Source organism: Mobula hypostoma, chromosome 17 (assembly GCF_963921235.1).
Source record: "Mobula hypostoma chromosome 17, sMobHyp1.1, whole genome shotgun sequence".
Lineage (NCBI taxonomy): Eukaryota > Metazoa > Chordata > Chondrichthyes > Myliobatiformes > Myliobatidae > Mobula > Mobula hypostoma.
Window position 1 is genome coordinate 21,740,818 of NC_086113.1, and position 15,179 is coordinate 21,755,996.

The 15,179-nt window shown below is 41.5% G+C and overlaps 1 protein-coding gene and 1 long non-coding RNA gene across 4 annotated transcripts in view; one reads left to right on the forward strand and one right to left on the reverse strand.

The window, feature by feature from the left end:
• Nucleotides 1–12,255, reverse strand: part of atp2c1 (ATPase secretory pathway Ca2+ transporting 1) — a 101,663-nt gene extending 89,408 nt beyond the window's left edge. The window contains exon 1 of one of the 3 annotated variants that reach the window (XM_063069630.1): nt 12,121–12,255. In XM_063069630.1, coding sequence (XP_062925700.1) covers nt 12,121–12,138 — 18 coding nt within the window. In that variant the 5' untranslated portion in view covers nt 12,139–12,255. Of the gene's footprint in view, nt 1–5,006; nt 5,198–12,120 lie in introns of those variants that run through there. The other 2 variants (XM_063069628.1, XM_063069629.1) reach the window with 2 other exon arrangements.
• A 69-nt stretch (nt 12,256–12,324) lies between these two features.
• The window catches only part of LOC134357699 (uncharacterized), a 36,225-nt gene continuing 33,370 nt past the window's right edge, over nt 12,325–15,179 (forward strand). Inside the window, exon 1 of the long non-coding RNA XR_010020703.1 lies at nt 12,325–12,470. This is a non-coding gene — a long non-coding RNA (uncharacterized LOC134357699). The remainder of the gene's footprint in view (nt 12,471–15,179) is intronic.

Below are 15,179 nucleotides of genomic sequence, written 5' to 3' on the forward strand. Positions count from 1 at the left end.
AGAGACAGAGGAAGAGGCGGTTGGCTCACAAATAGAGAAAGCTTGGAGACAGTGCAAGAGGGATAGGCAGGTGATAGAAAAGGGACACACTCAGACCGATGGTTTGAGATGTGTCTATTTTAATGCAAGGAGTATTATGAACAAAGGGGATGAGCTTAAAGCGTGGATCAGAACTTGGAGCGATGATGTTGTGGCCATTACAGAGACTCGGATGGCTCAGGGGCAGGAATGGTTACTTCGAGTGCCAGGCTTTAGATGTTTCAGAAAGGACAGGGAGAGAGACAAAAGAGGTGGGGGCATGGCACTGCTGATCAGAGATAGTATCATGGCTGCAGTAAAGGAGGAAGGCATAGAGGGACTGTCTACTGAGTCTCTGTGGGTGGAAGTTAGGAACAGGAAGGGGACAATAACTCTACTGGGTGTTTATTTATAGATCACCCAATAGTAACAGGGATATCGAGGAGCAACTAAGGAGACAGATTCTGGAAAGGTATAATAATAACAGGGCTGTCGTGGTGGGAGATTTTAATTTCCCAAATATCGATTGGCATGTCCCTAGAGTGAGGGGTTTAGATGGGGTAGAGTTTATTAGGTGTGTTCAGGAAGGTTTCTTGACACAACATGTAAATAAGCCTGCAAAAGGAAAGGCTGTACTTCATCTGGTATTGGAAAATTAACCTGGTCAGGTGTCAGATCTCTCAGTAGGATAGCATTTTGGAGATGGTGATCACAATTCTACCTCCTTCACCATAGTATTGGAGAGGGATAGGAACAGACAAGTTAGGAAAGCGTTTAATTGGAGTAAAGGGAAATACGAGGCTATCAGGCAGGAACTTGGAAGCATAAATTGGTGTGATGTTCACAGAGAAATGTATGGAAGAAATGTGGCAAATGTTCGGGGGATATTTGCATGGAGTCCTGCATAGGTATGCGCCGATGAGACAGGGAAAAGATGGTAGGGTACAGGAACTGTGGTGTACAAAGGCTGTTGTAAATCTAGTCAAGAAGAAAAGAAGAGCTTACGAAAGGTTCAAAAAAACTAGGTAATGATCAAGATCTAGATTATAAGGCTAGCAGTAAGGAGCTTAAGAAAGAAATTAGGAGAGCCAGAAGGGGCCATGAGAAGGCCTTGGCGGACAGGATTAAGGAAAACCCCAAGGCATTCGACAAGTATGTGAAGAGCAAGAGGATAAGACATGAGAGAATAGGACCAATCAAGTGTGACAGTGTAAGAGTGTGTATGAAACTGGAGGAGATACCAGAGGTACTTAATCCGTACCTTGCTTCAGTATTCACCATGGAAAAGGATCTTAGCAATCGTAGGGATGACTTACAGCAGACTGAAAAGCTTGAGCATATAGATATTAAGAAAGAGGATGTGCTAGAGCTATCAAGTTGGATAAGTCACTGGGACCAGACGAGACGTACCCCAGGCTTCTGTCGGAGGCGAGGGAGAAGACTGCTGAGCCTCTGGCGATGATTATTGCATCATCAATGGGGACGGGAGAGGTTCCAGAGGATCAGAGGATTGCTTCCCTTATTCAACAAAGGGAGTAAAGATAGCCCAGGAAATTATAGACCAGTGAGTCTTACTTCAGTAGTTGGTAAGTTGATGGAGAAGATCCTGAGAGGCAGGATTTATGAACATTTGAAGAGGCATAATATGATTAGGAATAGTCAACATGATTTTGTCAAAGGCAGGTTGTGCCTTACGAGCCTGATTGAATTTTTTGAGGATGTGACTAAACACATTGATGAAGGTAGAGCAGTAGATATAGTGTACATGGATTTCAGCAAGGCATTTGACAAGGTACCCCATGCAAGGCTTATTGAGAAAGTAAGGAGGCATGGGATCCAAGGGGACATTGCTTTGTGGATCCAGAATTGGCTTGCCAAAAGAAGGCAAAGAGCGGTTGTAGACGGGTCATATTTGGCACAGAGGTCAGTGACCAGCGGTGTGCCTCAGGGATCTGTTCTGGTACCCCTTCTCTTGGTGATTTTTATAAATGACCTGGATGAAGAAGTGGAGGGATAGGTTAGTAAATTTGCTGATCACACAAAGGTTGGAGGTGTTGTGGATAGTGTGGAGCGCTGTCGGAGGATACAATGGGACATTCATAGGATGCAAAAATGGGCTGAGAAGTGGCAGATGGAGTTCAACCCAGATAAATGTGAGGCGGTTCATTTTGGTAGGCCAAATATAATGGCAGAATATAGTATTAACGGCAAGACTCTTGGCAGTGTGGAGGATCAGAGGGATCTTGGGGTCCGAGTCCATAAGACACCCAAAGCTGCTGCACAGGTTGACTCTGTGGTTAAGAAAGCATATGGGGCATTGACCTTCATGAATCGTGGGATTGAATTTAGGAGCCAAGAGGTAATGTTGCAGCTGCATAGGACCCTGGTCGGACCCCACTTGGAGTACTGTGCTCAGTTCTGGTCGCCTCACTATGGGAAGGATGTGGAAACCATAGAAAGGGTGTAGAGGAGATTTACAAGGATGTCGCCTGGATTGGGGAGCATGCCTTTTGAGAACAGGTTGAGTGAACTCAGCCTTTTCTCCTTGGAGTGGCGGAGGATGAGAGGTGACCTGATAGAGGTGTACAAGATGATGAGAGGCATTGATTGTGTGGATAGTCAGAGGCTTTTTCTCAGGGCTGAAATGGCTAGCACAAGAGGGCACAGTTTTAAGGTGCTTGGAAGTAGGTACAGAGGAGATGTCAGGGGTAAGTTTTTTTTTAATGCAGAGAGTGGTGAGTGTGTGGAATGGGCTCCTGGCGACAATGGTGGAGGTGGATACGACAGGGTCTTTTAAGAGACTCCTGGACAGGTTCATCGAGCTCAGAAAAATCGAGGGCTATGGGTAACCCTAGGTAATTTCTAAGGTAAGGACATGTTCAGCACAGCTTTGTGGGCTGAAGGGCCTGTATTGTGCTGTAGGTTTTCTATGTTTCTATGATTGTAAAATATGTCTGTGGATAGTCTGTTTCCAATTGTCTCTGGAGACAGCGAGATCAAGAAAGAAGAGAGGATGGTTAGACATTGGCTCAATAAATTTAAGGGCAGGGAGGAAGTTGATGAAATTGCTGAACAGCATGGGTGCACAAAGCAGCACCATTGCAGTCCTCAATGTAGTGCAGAAAAAGCTGGGAGCATTAGCAGTGTCAGCATGAAATATGGACTATTCCACATAGCCAATGAAAAGGTATGTGAGTGTGCATGGCTACAGCCTGGGTTTGGAGAAAGTGGGAGGAGCCAAAAGAGATATTGTAGAGAGTAAGAACCAGTTCCACCAAATGGAGAAGGGGAACTGGTTGGGTCTGTTGCCTCTTGTGCAATCACTGTTGTGTTGGAATAAGTACCTGCTGCTACATTTACCTTATTGGCCAAATTCCTTCTAGGATTTATGCACATAGCATCACATAGTTAAGATCTGTTGGGTTCAGTTGCATGAAATCATTTGTATAGTTTCATCTACATTACCAAATCTACACAATTGTTAAAGCAGATTTATAATTTACTATAAAGACAAGAAAGTGCATTTGCTGGAATCAGGAGCAAATTCTTAGAGAATTCAGCAGGTCAGGCAGCAACTGTGCAGGGACTGTTGACATTTCTGGAAGTCTATATGGCTTCAACTCAAATCAGAAACTGTCCATTTCCCTCCACGGATGTTTGACCCTCTTGAGTTCCTCCAGTAGATTCCTTTTTTTTTGCTTATAATTTTCCATATCACTTGTATATTTTACTTAAACTTCTTACATAACCAAGTGACCTGTATCAAACATATTTTTATATTTTTTATTGTTGGAAGATAGGATGAATAGATAGAAATCTTATAAAAACTGTTAAATTATTATTACAACCAGCTTTAATTTACCTATATCTGTGAAACTTCACAGACTAAACTGGATTTAAATACTTAGAATTACACCTGTATTATGAGTCAGTGCCTATTTCACACACTGTATTGTACAAAACAAATCTGGTAATCATCTGTAATTGGTTTATTATTGGCACATATACTGAGGTCAAACTAAAGTGTGCGGTGAGATGACTGTTACATTAGTTTTAATTTCCCAAAATTCTGGGAAAACTCCATTAGTTTGGAAAATAGCAATATTTCACTTTTATTCAAAGCAGAGAGACAAAAAGCAGGAAACTACATGCCAGTTAGTAAAATTTTTCTATGACAGATATTAAGAAGCTATTATTAACAATGTAATAATGAGGCACTGAGGGAAAACTATCAAATAAACAGATCAAATCAACATAGTTTAGTGAAAGGGAATTCAGGTTTGAACTGAGGAAGTTTTTGAAAAATTGAGTAGTGAGTACAAAGGGATGGTAAGATATATAATACATTTAGATTTTCAAAATGTATTTGATATTTTGAAGCAGATGTAGATAGATTCTTGATAAGCAATTATGTGAAAGGTAATCACAGACAGACAACAATACAGAGTAGAGGTAAATCAAATCAGCCATATTCTTATTAAATTGTGGAGTTAGTTCAAGGGGTTAAGTAGCTAACTCTGCACCCAAATTATATGTACGTACATCTGATGACAAGTAGCAACACAAGTTTACTCACTGCAGTAGCAGTTGCAATACTTACTACCATGACAGACATATTACTGTTCATAATCCTAATAAACTCATACCAGCAGAACACATTAACCCATTTTCTCACACAAGCCAAGGCAAATTGCAGTATATATTAACTCCAGTTAAAAAATTATAGCAGGTAAGTGTATGCATTAATTACTACATTGATTAAAATTTGTCTGCAGATATATTGCTGTCACATGATATGCCAAAGGTTGTTGATACACTTTGGAATATATTTCATTAACAGCTTTAACTTACCAGCAAATATGCTACAGATCCGAATCATCTCAGCTTACTCATGATATCAAGTATAAATTACAACATTTTAACCCTTCTTCAAGCTAGCATCCTCCAAGAGAACCACAACCTTGTCGTAGGGTTGGAGGCTTACATACCTCAATGACCCAGACAGCTATGTTGGCTGGAGTCAGGACTTTGTGCTTTGGCTCTTGGTCACCCATGCCAAACAGGTCAAAGAGTATCAGTCCATCCATCCTCCAGGTTCAGAATTGCTGATCTGCTGGGATTTTCACGCACAACAATCTCTAAAGTTTATAGAGAATGTAGCGAGAAACAATAAATATCCAGTGAGCAGCAGTTCTGTGGGTGAAAACGCCTTGTTAATCAGAGAAGTCAGTGGAAAATGGTTCAAGTGACAGCAAGGAGACAGTAACTCAGATAACCATTCATTACAACAGTGTTCTACAGAAGTACAGCTCTGAACGCACAACACGTCAAACCTTGAAGTGGATGGGCTACAGCAGCAGAAGACCATGAACATACACTCAATGGCCACTTTAATTAGAAGTACCTCCTGTGCCTAATAAAGTGGCCACTGAATGTATAATTCTAGACATAATAAAGTCCATATCTCCTGCATTATTTTGGCATTTGCACCAAGATACATAGATTACCAGACATTTTGCTGCTTCATACCAGACATGTTCAGTACAAGTACTCATTAATCTCTATTAACCCCTGTATTTTCTAAATTCACCCACACCAGTAGTCATTTATTAAAACATATCGATCTAGTTTACTCAAGCCTGAAGACCATGAGACAGTCAATATTACCGTGTACATTTCTAATATTTCAGAGGCCATATTATCCTGATCCAGTAATATTTGCACACATTTACTACAGCATCTTTTATCCCAGATCATGGAAACAGGTCATTGGGCCCAACTTGCCATGCCAATCAAGTTGCGACCTGAGTTAGATTAAGTTGGCTCATATCCCTCTAAACCTTGCATGTTCATATATCCATCTGCGTGATCTAATTTTGTGGAAATATATAGGAAAGGCCTTGCTAAAGTCCACCACCCTACCCTCATCAATCCTCTTTGTCATCATCTTCAAAAAAAAAATCAAATTTTGGATACACAATTTCCCATGCACAAAGCCATGTTGAGTGCATTAATGCAGTGTTATCCACATTCACGCAAGCTAGACTCTTCTTATAGAGCAAATTACAGTCTGTATTGACCCACCCCACTCAATCCAAAGGATATTTATCAAGACACTTCTTGATTATTTCTTCTTTCAGTATCTAACTACAGCTAGCATGGGCAGTATTTAGTGGCCATCCCCAATAGGCTTTGAGAAGATGGTATTGAGATAACTACTTAGTAATGGAACTCTGAATGCTATTAAAAAATGAGTCTCATAATTTAGAGCAAATGATGAGAGGATAGGGATATAGTTCAAGTCAAATAGGCAGTAACTTGGAACAGGAGATTCAGATGGCAATTATGCTATATACTAAAAACTCTCGTCCTTGGCTTTAGGAGTTGTGAATTTGGAATGTGATGTTGAAATAACCAAGGAAATAATAACAGTAATACACTTTGCAAATGGTACATTGTACACCAGTACTGGTGAGAATGGATTTATAGAGTGGGTGATGGCATACCAATCACACTACCTGCTTTATTCTAGGTGGTTTCAAGCTTTGGATGGCATGGAGCTGCAATCAGCCAGACAAGTGGAGAGTTTCCTCATCACACTCTCAAGTTGCAGCCTCTAGATCATGAATTTCTAACCTGGGTTCCATGGACTCCTTGCTTAATGGTGTTGGTCCATGGCATGAAAAAAAAAGCTTGGAAAACTCTGCTCTAGATAGTAGAAGGCTTGATGTATCAGGAAATAAATCTTTCATCACCATGGCTTGCTCTTGCAATCACAGTATTTACTTGTGGATCCAGATGACTATCTAATGATGACCCAAAGGATGTTGAGAATGGGTAATTTCTATCATTATGAGCCGATTCATCAAGGATAAATGGATGGATACTCACTGGAGATGGTCTTTGCTTGTCTATTATATAGCAGGAATGTCACTTACAAGTCACATTTGAATGTTGTTGTATGCAGGCTTGCATTTCCTCATTTATTGGGGTGTTGCAAATGGTATTGAATATTGTGATAATTGAATCTATAAAAACATTGTGGAGTGTTTTACACTTGATACCACTCAATTACCAAGACTCCTTGATGCAATACATAATCAAATGCTGCCTTGACGTCAAGGAAGATCATCATCTATCTGTCTCTAGAACTGACATTGTTAACCACACTTCCTGTAATTTTGCTGATAGTTGAGAGTTGATGTGGGCAGTAAATAGCTATATTAGATACGACTTGCTTTGCTTGAACGTATCAGGGCAGTTTTCCAACGTATCAAGTTGCATAACTGCATTAGAATGGTCTAGCTACAAGCATGGCCATTCATTACTGTAGCCAGTTGTCATGTCTCATAGCCTCTGTTGTACTTATAACCCTCAGCCATTATGTCACATTGAGAAAACTGAACTGGTTAAAGACTGACATCTCTGGTAGTGGTGGTCTTTAAAGGAAGACAAGATGGACCATCCACCTATTCAGCACATCAGTTTAAGCATCGTTGCATACCCATCAGTCTTTGGGCACAAGGATATATGTATTTTAGGTGCACTGTGGTCCAAAGAAATGTTGTTTAATTTGGTTGCATATATGTACAGTCAGATGACAACAAACTTGAACTTGTTGCTGAAGTCTCGCCCTTACCTTAGTAGTTCAGTTTTCCATTACCATTCAGAACAGGACGTTGCAGGACTGCACAGCTTTTGCTCTGATCCACTGATGTGTGATACACTCCATTCTGTTTAGCATACATGTGTGGCAGCTGCAAGCTTCATTTTAGGCAGGCCTGGTGCTGTTCCTGCTACGGCCTTCTGCACCTCACTGAATCATGCTTGATTGTAAAAGGTAGAGCATGGGCTCTGCAAAGCCATGAGAATATAGATCTTGATGGCATACATTTCCATTGAGGTTAATGGTCCACAATGCCATATGGATCCCCAATTTTGTGCTACCAAATCTGCTCCATACCACTGAAGGGTATTCCTGGTGTAAAGTCAGCACTTTATCTCAATAACCATAACCATACAGTGGCTATGAGTCGACTTCAGCAGTAAAGCAGCCCTGCTTTTTCTTAACTTCTATCAATGCTATTATTATAAATTAATCTACTGCAGGTAAATTGCCAACTATATGAAGCTGATTTGTCCCTGTTGAATTCACCATCTCTATCACAAGCCTATTCTGAGAAGATTATTAGTGATAGCATCTATGAGTATTTTGAAAACTATGGCCTAATTAGGGACAATCAGAATGGCTTTGCGCAAGGCAAGTCATGTCTTACTAACTTCTGAGTTTTTTAAGGAAATGATGAGGTTGATTGAAGAAGATGGAAGACGTTGACTATGTGGACTTCAGCTAGGCTTTTGACCAAGTCCTTTGTGGAAGGCTCATCTAGAAGATTAAGATGCATGAGATTTACAGTGAAACAGCCATTTGGATTCAGACAAAAACAACAGGAATTCTGCAGATGCTGGAAATTCAAGCAACATACATCAAAGTTGCTGGTGAACGCAGCAGGCCAGGCAGCATCTATAGGAAGAAGCGCAGTCGACGTTTCAGGCCGAGACTCTTCGTCAGGACTAACTGAAGGAAGAGTGAGTAAGGGATTTGAAAGCTGGAGGGGGAGGGGGAGATGCAAAATGATAGGAGAAGACAGGAGGGGGAGGGATGGAGCCGAGAGCTGGACAGGTGATAGGCAGAAGGGGATACGAGAGGATCATGGGACAAGATTAGCTTACCCATACCCATACACAGCAAGTCATACATATATGACCTAGATGAAAACACAAGTGGGTGGGTTAGTACAAAGATTGGTGGCATTATGGACAGCATAGAAGGCTTGCAAAAGATACAGCAGAATTTTAATCAGTTGCAGATATGGGTGGAAAAATAGCAGGTGCTGACCAAATGTGAAGTGTTGCACTTTTGGAGATCAAATGTAAAAGGTGAACAGACTGTTAACAGCCAGATCCTTAACAGTATAGATATGCAGAGGTTCAAGTCCATAGATCCCTAAAGGCAGCTGACGAGGTGGTAAATAACACATTTGACATTCTTGCCTTTATTATTAGAAACCAAGTTCAAAAGTCAGGAAGTTATGTTGCAGCTTTATAAAACTAATTAAGCCACATTTGCAGTATTGCATTCAATTCTGGTCACCCCATATAGAATGTACAGGCATTGGAAAGGTGCAGAAGAGTTTCTTCAGAATGTTTCCTGAATCAGAAGGTGTGTGATGAGGAGAGGTTGGATAAACTTGGGTTGCTTTTTCTGGAGCAGCAGAGGGAGGCTAAGAGAAGATATGATAGAAATTCATAAGATTATGAGAAGCAGAGATAGATAGCCAGTATCTTATTCCCCAGGGATGAAATGTATCATACCAAAGGGCATGCATTTAAGGTAAGAGGTGTTCAGTTCAAAGGAGATCCATGGGCAAGATTTTACAAAGAATGCTGGGTGCCTGGAATGTGCTGCCAGAAGTGGTGATAGAACCAAATACAATAGAAGCATTCAAAAGGCTCTTTGATAGGCATGTAAATGTGCAAGAAATGGAAAGATTGTGATGGAAGAAGGGATTAGTTTAGTTGGGTTGGGCATTTGATTACTTATTTAACTCGTTCAGTACAACACCGTGGGCTCAAGGCTCTGTTCCAGCACTGTTCTACGGTCTGTCTATGGAACAGCTCAGTAAAGGTGTCATGCTTAGTGAGGAACTTTTAAGCACATTCTGTACCCTTGCTTCTTCAAGCGTTGTCCAATACTTCAAATTAGGAAGACTAAAGAAAGCTTCCATCCCCCTGTATATAAAAAAAACACTACGGAAGACTTCAGGGCAATCTTTCTCACCTATGTACTATTGCACCAATGCCTGTGGGTTTATCCAATTAGTGGAAGAGGCAAAAACAACACAGATTGTGGAGTTGTCCAGCATGTTGCATGCCAGAATGATTCTATGATGCATCGAAGCCAAGTTGTTGCTTGTTTAGCCTGTAGGAGAGTTCCCCCAATTATACAAAACCCTACACATTTTTGACAAGTACTTTGCAAAGGTGACTAGAATAGGAGAAGGTTCAGTGTGTCCAAGTTCTTTCTCTAACTACATTAAAAGTATACTTTAACTCACTTTACTTGCACCTACGGACATCCAGTCTATAGTTCGGCATATCAGGCTTCTTCAAACAGTCTAATGGGCAAGTATCATGTATATTACCCAAATTCATTCATATTAGCAGATACTAACTGCTCCACATTAGTGTCATTTAACCAAGTTCTAGACGTTAACAGATACACATATATACTATATATCCATACAATTCCTATCCTACTCCACCCAAACCAGCAGATAATTCTTAGTCTTTGCTATTCTATACCAGACTACCTATTGTATGCATTAATTCAATTCACTAATAAGCAAATATTTGTTTCAGTCTCAATTTTAGACTATTATCCACATAGTATAGATGCTAAAATATTTTACCGTATTTACTCCAAGAACAAATATTTAGCACAATTTATATTAAACCAGTATTAAACAGATCCACTCAAGCCAACACGCATATTCTAACCTTATTCACATTTATTAGAGCCTGCATTACCATCTATATTGTTGAATTTACCCCCGTTCACGAGCAGGTTTTATGAGATGGTCTGTATTGTTCAACAATGCAGCCATTATCCCAGTTGACTGAATAAGAAAGAATAAACGATGTGATGTGTGCCATTCCATCCCTTGGATTTGCTTTATCAATATAATCATAATATATTCAATATAATCATTGTTGATCATCAATTTCAGTACCCAGTTACCATTTTATCTCCATATCCCTTAATATCTTTAGCATGAAGTATATCTATTTCCTTCTTGAGTATATTAAACGACTTGGTCTCTACTGCCGTCTGTGATAGAGAATTCCATAGATTCAACATCATCTGAATGAAGAAATTTCTCCTGCTCTTGGTTCCTTATCCCATGGACTTGACCCCTGGTTGTGGGCTCCCAGCCATCAGGAACATCTTTCTTGCATCTTATCCATCTAATTCTGTTGCAAGCTTTGATGAGGCCCCTCTAATTCTTCAAAACCTCAATGAATATAGGACTAATCAACCCAATTTATCTTCATACACCCGTCCTTCCATCCCAGGAATCAGTCTGGGAAATCTTTATTACATTTCTATGAGAGTAAGAAAATTCTTTCTCAGATAATCGTCTGCTTATAAGCAGACAAAAAATGTATAAAATCGCCATATAGAATCCTAATGCTCTGAGCAACTGCTATGAGCAGTTGTTGGCCAATGCTTAATTTATCTTTCCAACTACTTGCTGCACCCAAATGCTGTATTTTAGTAACATACAGGAAATTGCAGGTGGCATTGCACCTCCCCTTTTACTAAACCCTAACCCTTTATCCATTCCAAATATTCTATCTTGCTGCTTTTAGAAAGAAAGTAAATACCCTCGCATTGCTTGGTTGCCCACTCAACCAACTTGTCTAAATCACACTGGAGCCTCTTTACATTTTCCTCACAGTTTGCATTCACCCACCTGACGCCTACCACCTCCACCACCCAAAAAGCTTGGAAATGTTAGATTCCTTCATCCTTCAGCCAAATTACCGATACAGATTGAAAAAAAAACGGGGTTCAAAGACTGATTCCCGCGGCAACCAACTAGTCACTACCTGCCACTGAGGTAAAGACCCCTTCATTCCTACTTTGCATTCTGCCTGTTAAATAAATTCGCAGTCAATGGCGATATTTACCACTAATTCATACACCCCATAGTTTTTTTTTTACAATCAGTGTCACCCACCCACCCGTCAAATCGATGCTGCCCATACAATCTACATTAATCCGGTTGACAACCACCTGCACACATTTATTACAGTCTGTACTGCATTATCCCACTCAATTTATAGCAGCAAACATTTGTTGCTTCATCTCCTGCGTTATCACAGTTGACTCAGGCCATCACACACACAGAACACACTGTACATTTTCCTTGTACTTTCCGGGTGAACACAACTGATTCCAGTCCCTTGTGCCAGACCCGGGTTAACCCACACCAGAGGATACTGATTACTGGCCGGTACGGGTGCGGGGGGACTTACGCCAGCAGACCGCAGCATAGTTGCTGACCGCGCCTCGCACTCCCATCCGATTCAAACGGCGACTCCGCTGGCGACTCGCAAACATTCGAAAGCGGACAACTGACAGGAAGCTGCCGCCGGCCCCCCGCCGCTCCACGTCCGGTGCCTACCACGCATGCGCCAACCCTGCGGTCTGCGGGCAGGGCGCGCCCAACGCGCATGCGTCGACAGTTGGCGAGCGGGTCGTGCTGATTGTAGTGGTTGTTGTTGTTTGCTCGGTGCACAACATGTAATTGTGGTGATGACAGCATCATCACTTGAATCAGCATTCATCAGTTTGTCAGATTTCATCTTTACGGAAGCTGAAACAGGTGAATATATCCAACAATATGGACAGATTAATACCCACACTTTGTATATCGCATTGTGTAGGGAGGAGTGGTCTAGAGCATGCGCTGTAATGTTCAATCCTGTCGCTTGTCCAGTAATAAGTAATCGGGAAGGACTGGTCAAAGTTTCGGCAAGTATCAAGTCCAAATGCATCGTAGATTTTTTTTAAAAAGCGTGATTGATGCTTAACCAATCCCGAGGTTTTAAACAAAAACGTTTTCACACACACTTTTCACCAGCACAGTACATTGCAAAGGTTTTAGCCAAAAATAGTGGGGTCACAAGTTTAACATCAGAAGCATACCACAGCTATTGAACAAATAATAGTTTAATGGATAAATGTGATAATGACAAAGTCACAACTGAAGCTTTCCTAACAATTTTTAGTCCAAAGAGCATCGGTCGCAGAGATCCTGTCCATCAAAGCGGCATGTCATCAGAGAATTCAGTTCGTCCCAGAAACGGCTGAGAGCACTGAAACTAAAGGGTGATGGTACCAGACCATATCCTGACTGTAATAGAATCATAATGGAATAAAACATTGAAACAACCTTTCGACCCAACTCATCCATGTCAACAAAGATGGCCATCTAGACTTGCCCCAGTTACACACTTCTGGCCCATATCCCTTTAAATTTTTCCTATCCATGTAGCTGTCCAAATATATTTTAAATATTATTATGGTATCTGCCACAACGACATTTTCTCGCAGCTCATTCCATTTATATACCACCCTCTGCATGAAGAAGTTGTTTCTCAGGTTGCTTTTAAATCTTTCCCCCCCCCCACCTGAAATCTTTATCCTCAAGATTTTGATTCCCTTTCCCTGATGAAAAAACTGTTTGTATTCACCTTACCTATTCCCCTTATGATTTTATTCACCTTTATATTTCACCCCTCAACTCTCCTGCGTTCCAGGAAATAAAGTTCTAGCCTGCCTAACTTCTTGTAACTCAGGCCCTTGAGTCCAGGCAATATTCTCCTAACTTTTTTTTTCACTCTTTCCAGCTTAGTGATTTCTGTCACGGGGTCAAGAAAACGGTACAGAATACTCAATGGCCTCACCCACACCTCATACAACTGAAATGCAACATCACAACTCCTATACTCAGCAGCCTGACCGATGAAGGCCAGCATGCTAAATGCTTTCTTCACCGCTCTGTCTACCTGTGACACATTGGGAACTATTTGCTTGTAGTGATAGAAACATACAGCACAATACAGGCCCTTCAGCCCTCAAAGCTGTGCCAAACATGTCACTACCTTAGAACTGCCTAGGCTTTACCCGTAGCCCTCTATTTTTCTAAGCTCCATGTAGCCATCCAGGAGTCTCTAAAAAGACCCCATCGTTTCTGTCTCCACTGCCGCTTCCGGCAGCCCATTCCACGCACTCACCACTCTCTGCATAAAAAACTTACCCCTGACATCTCCTCTGTACTTACTTCCAAGCACCTTAAAACTATGCCCTCTCGTGCTAGCCATTTCAGCCCTGAGAAAAAGCCTCTGACTATCCACACGATCAATGCCTCTCATTATCTTGTACACCTCTATCAGGTCACCTCTCATCCTCCATCGCTCCAAGGAGAAAAGGCCGAGTTCACTCAACCTATTCTCATAAGGCATGCTCCCCAATCCAGGCAACATTCTTGTAAATCTCCTTTGCACCCTTTCTATGGTTTCCATGTCCTTCCTGTAGTGAGGCAACCAGAATTGAGCACAGTACTCCAAGTGGGGTCTGACAAGGATCCTATATAGCTGTAACATTACCTCTCGGCTCTTGAACTCAATCCCACGATTGATGAAGGCTAATGCACCATATGCCTTCTTAACCACAGAGTCAACCTGCACAGCAGCTTTGAGTGTCCTATGGACCCGAACCCCAAGATCCCTCTGATCCTCCACACTGCGAACAGTCTTACCATTTATACTATATTCTGCCATCATGTCTGACCTACCAAAATGAACCACCTCACACTTATCTGGGTTGAACTCCATCTGCCACTTCTCAGCCCAGTTTTGCATCCTATCGATGTCCTGTTGTAACCTCTGACAGCCCTCCATACTATCCACAACACCCCCAACCATTGTGTCATCAGCAAATTTACTTACTCATCCCTCCACTTCCTCATCCAGGTCATTTATAAACATCACGAAGAGAAGTGGTCCCAGAACAGATCCCTGTGGCGCATCACTGGTCAGCGGCCTCCATGCAGAATATGACCCGTCTACTCCTAGGTCCCGCTGTTCTATAGGTGAAAGTAGACCACAGGATCGCATCGTTAAATATAACCAAGGCACACCCAAGTGAAATACAATATATTGATGCCAAAGTAAACTTACATGTGTAATTAACTAATGCAGATTTTCAGCACCAGTGCTTGGGGCCCTAATACCAGCTCAAGGGGAACCTGGTTAACTTAAGGCAAAGCAAATGCACAAGTCTTGTGAAGGCTGCTTCTGTACGAGTAAAGTTTTACACTACAGAACCAGCTTCAGGGTATGTCAAATCAAACTCTTCTTGGGCTTCCAGCCAGGTATGGATATCTGTTATAACCGACCTTTTGATGATAAACTCTGCCATCTCCATCAGGGATGATGATGAAGATGGCAGAGTTTGTCGTCAATACATCAGTTATAATCAATACCTGTACCTGGCTGGAAGCCCAAGAACAGTTTATTCTTCATATACG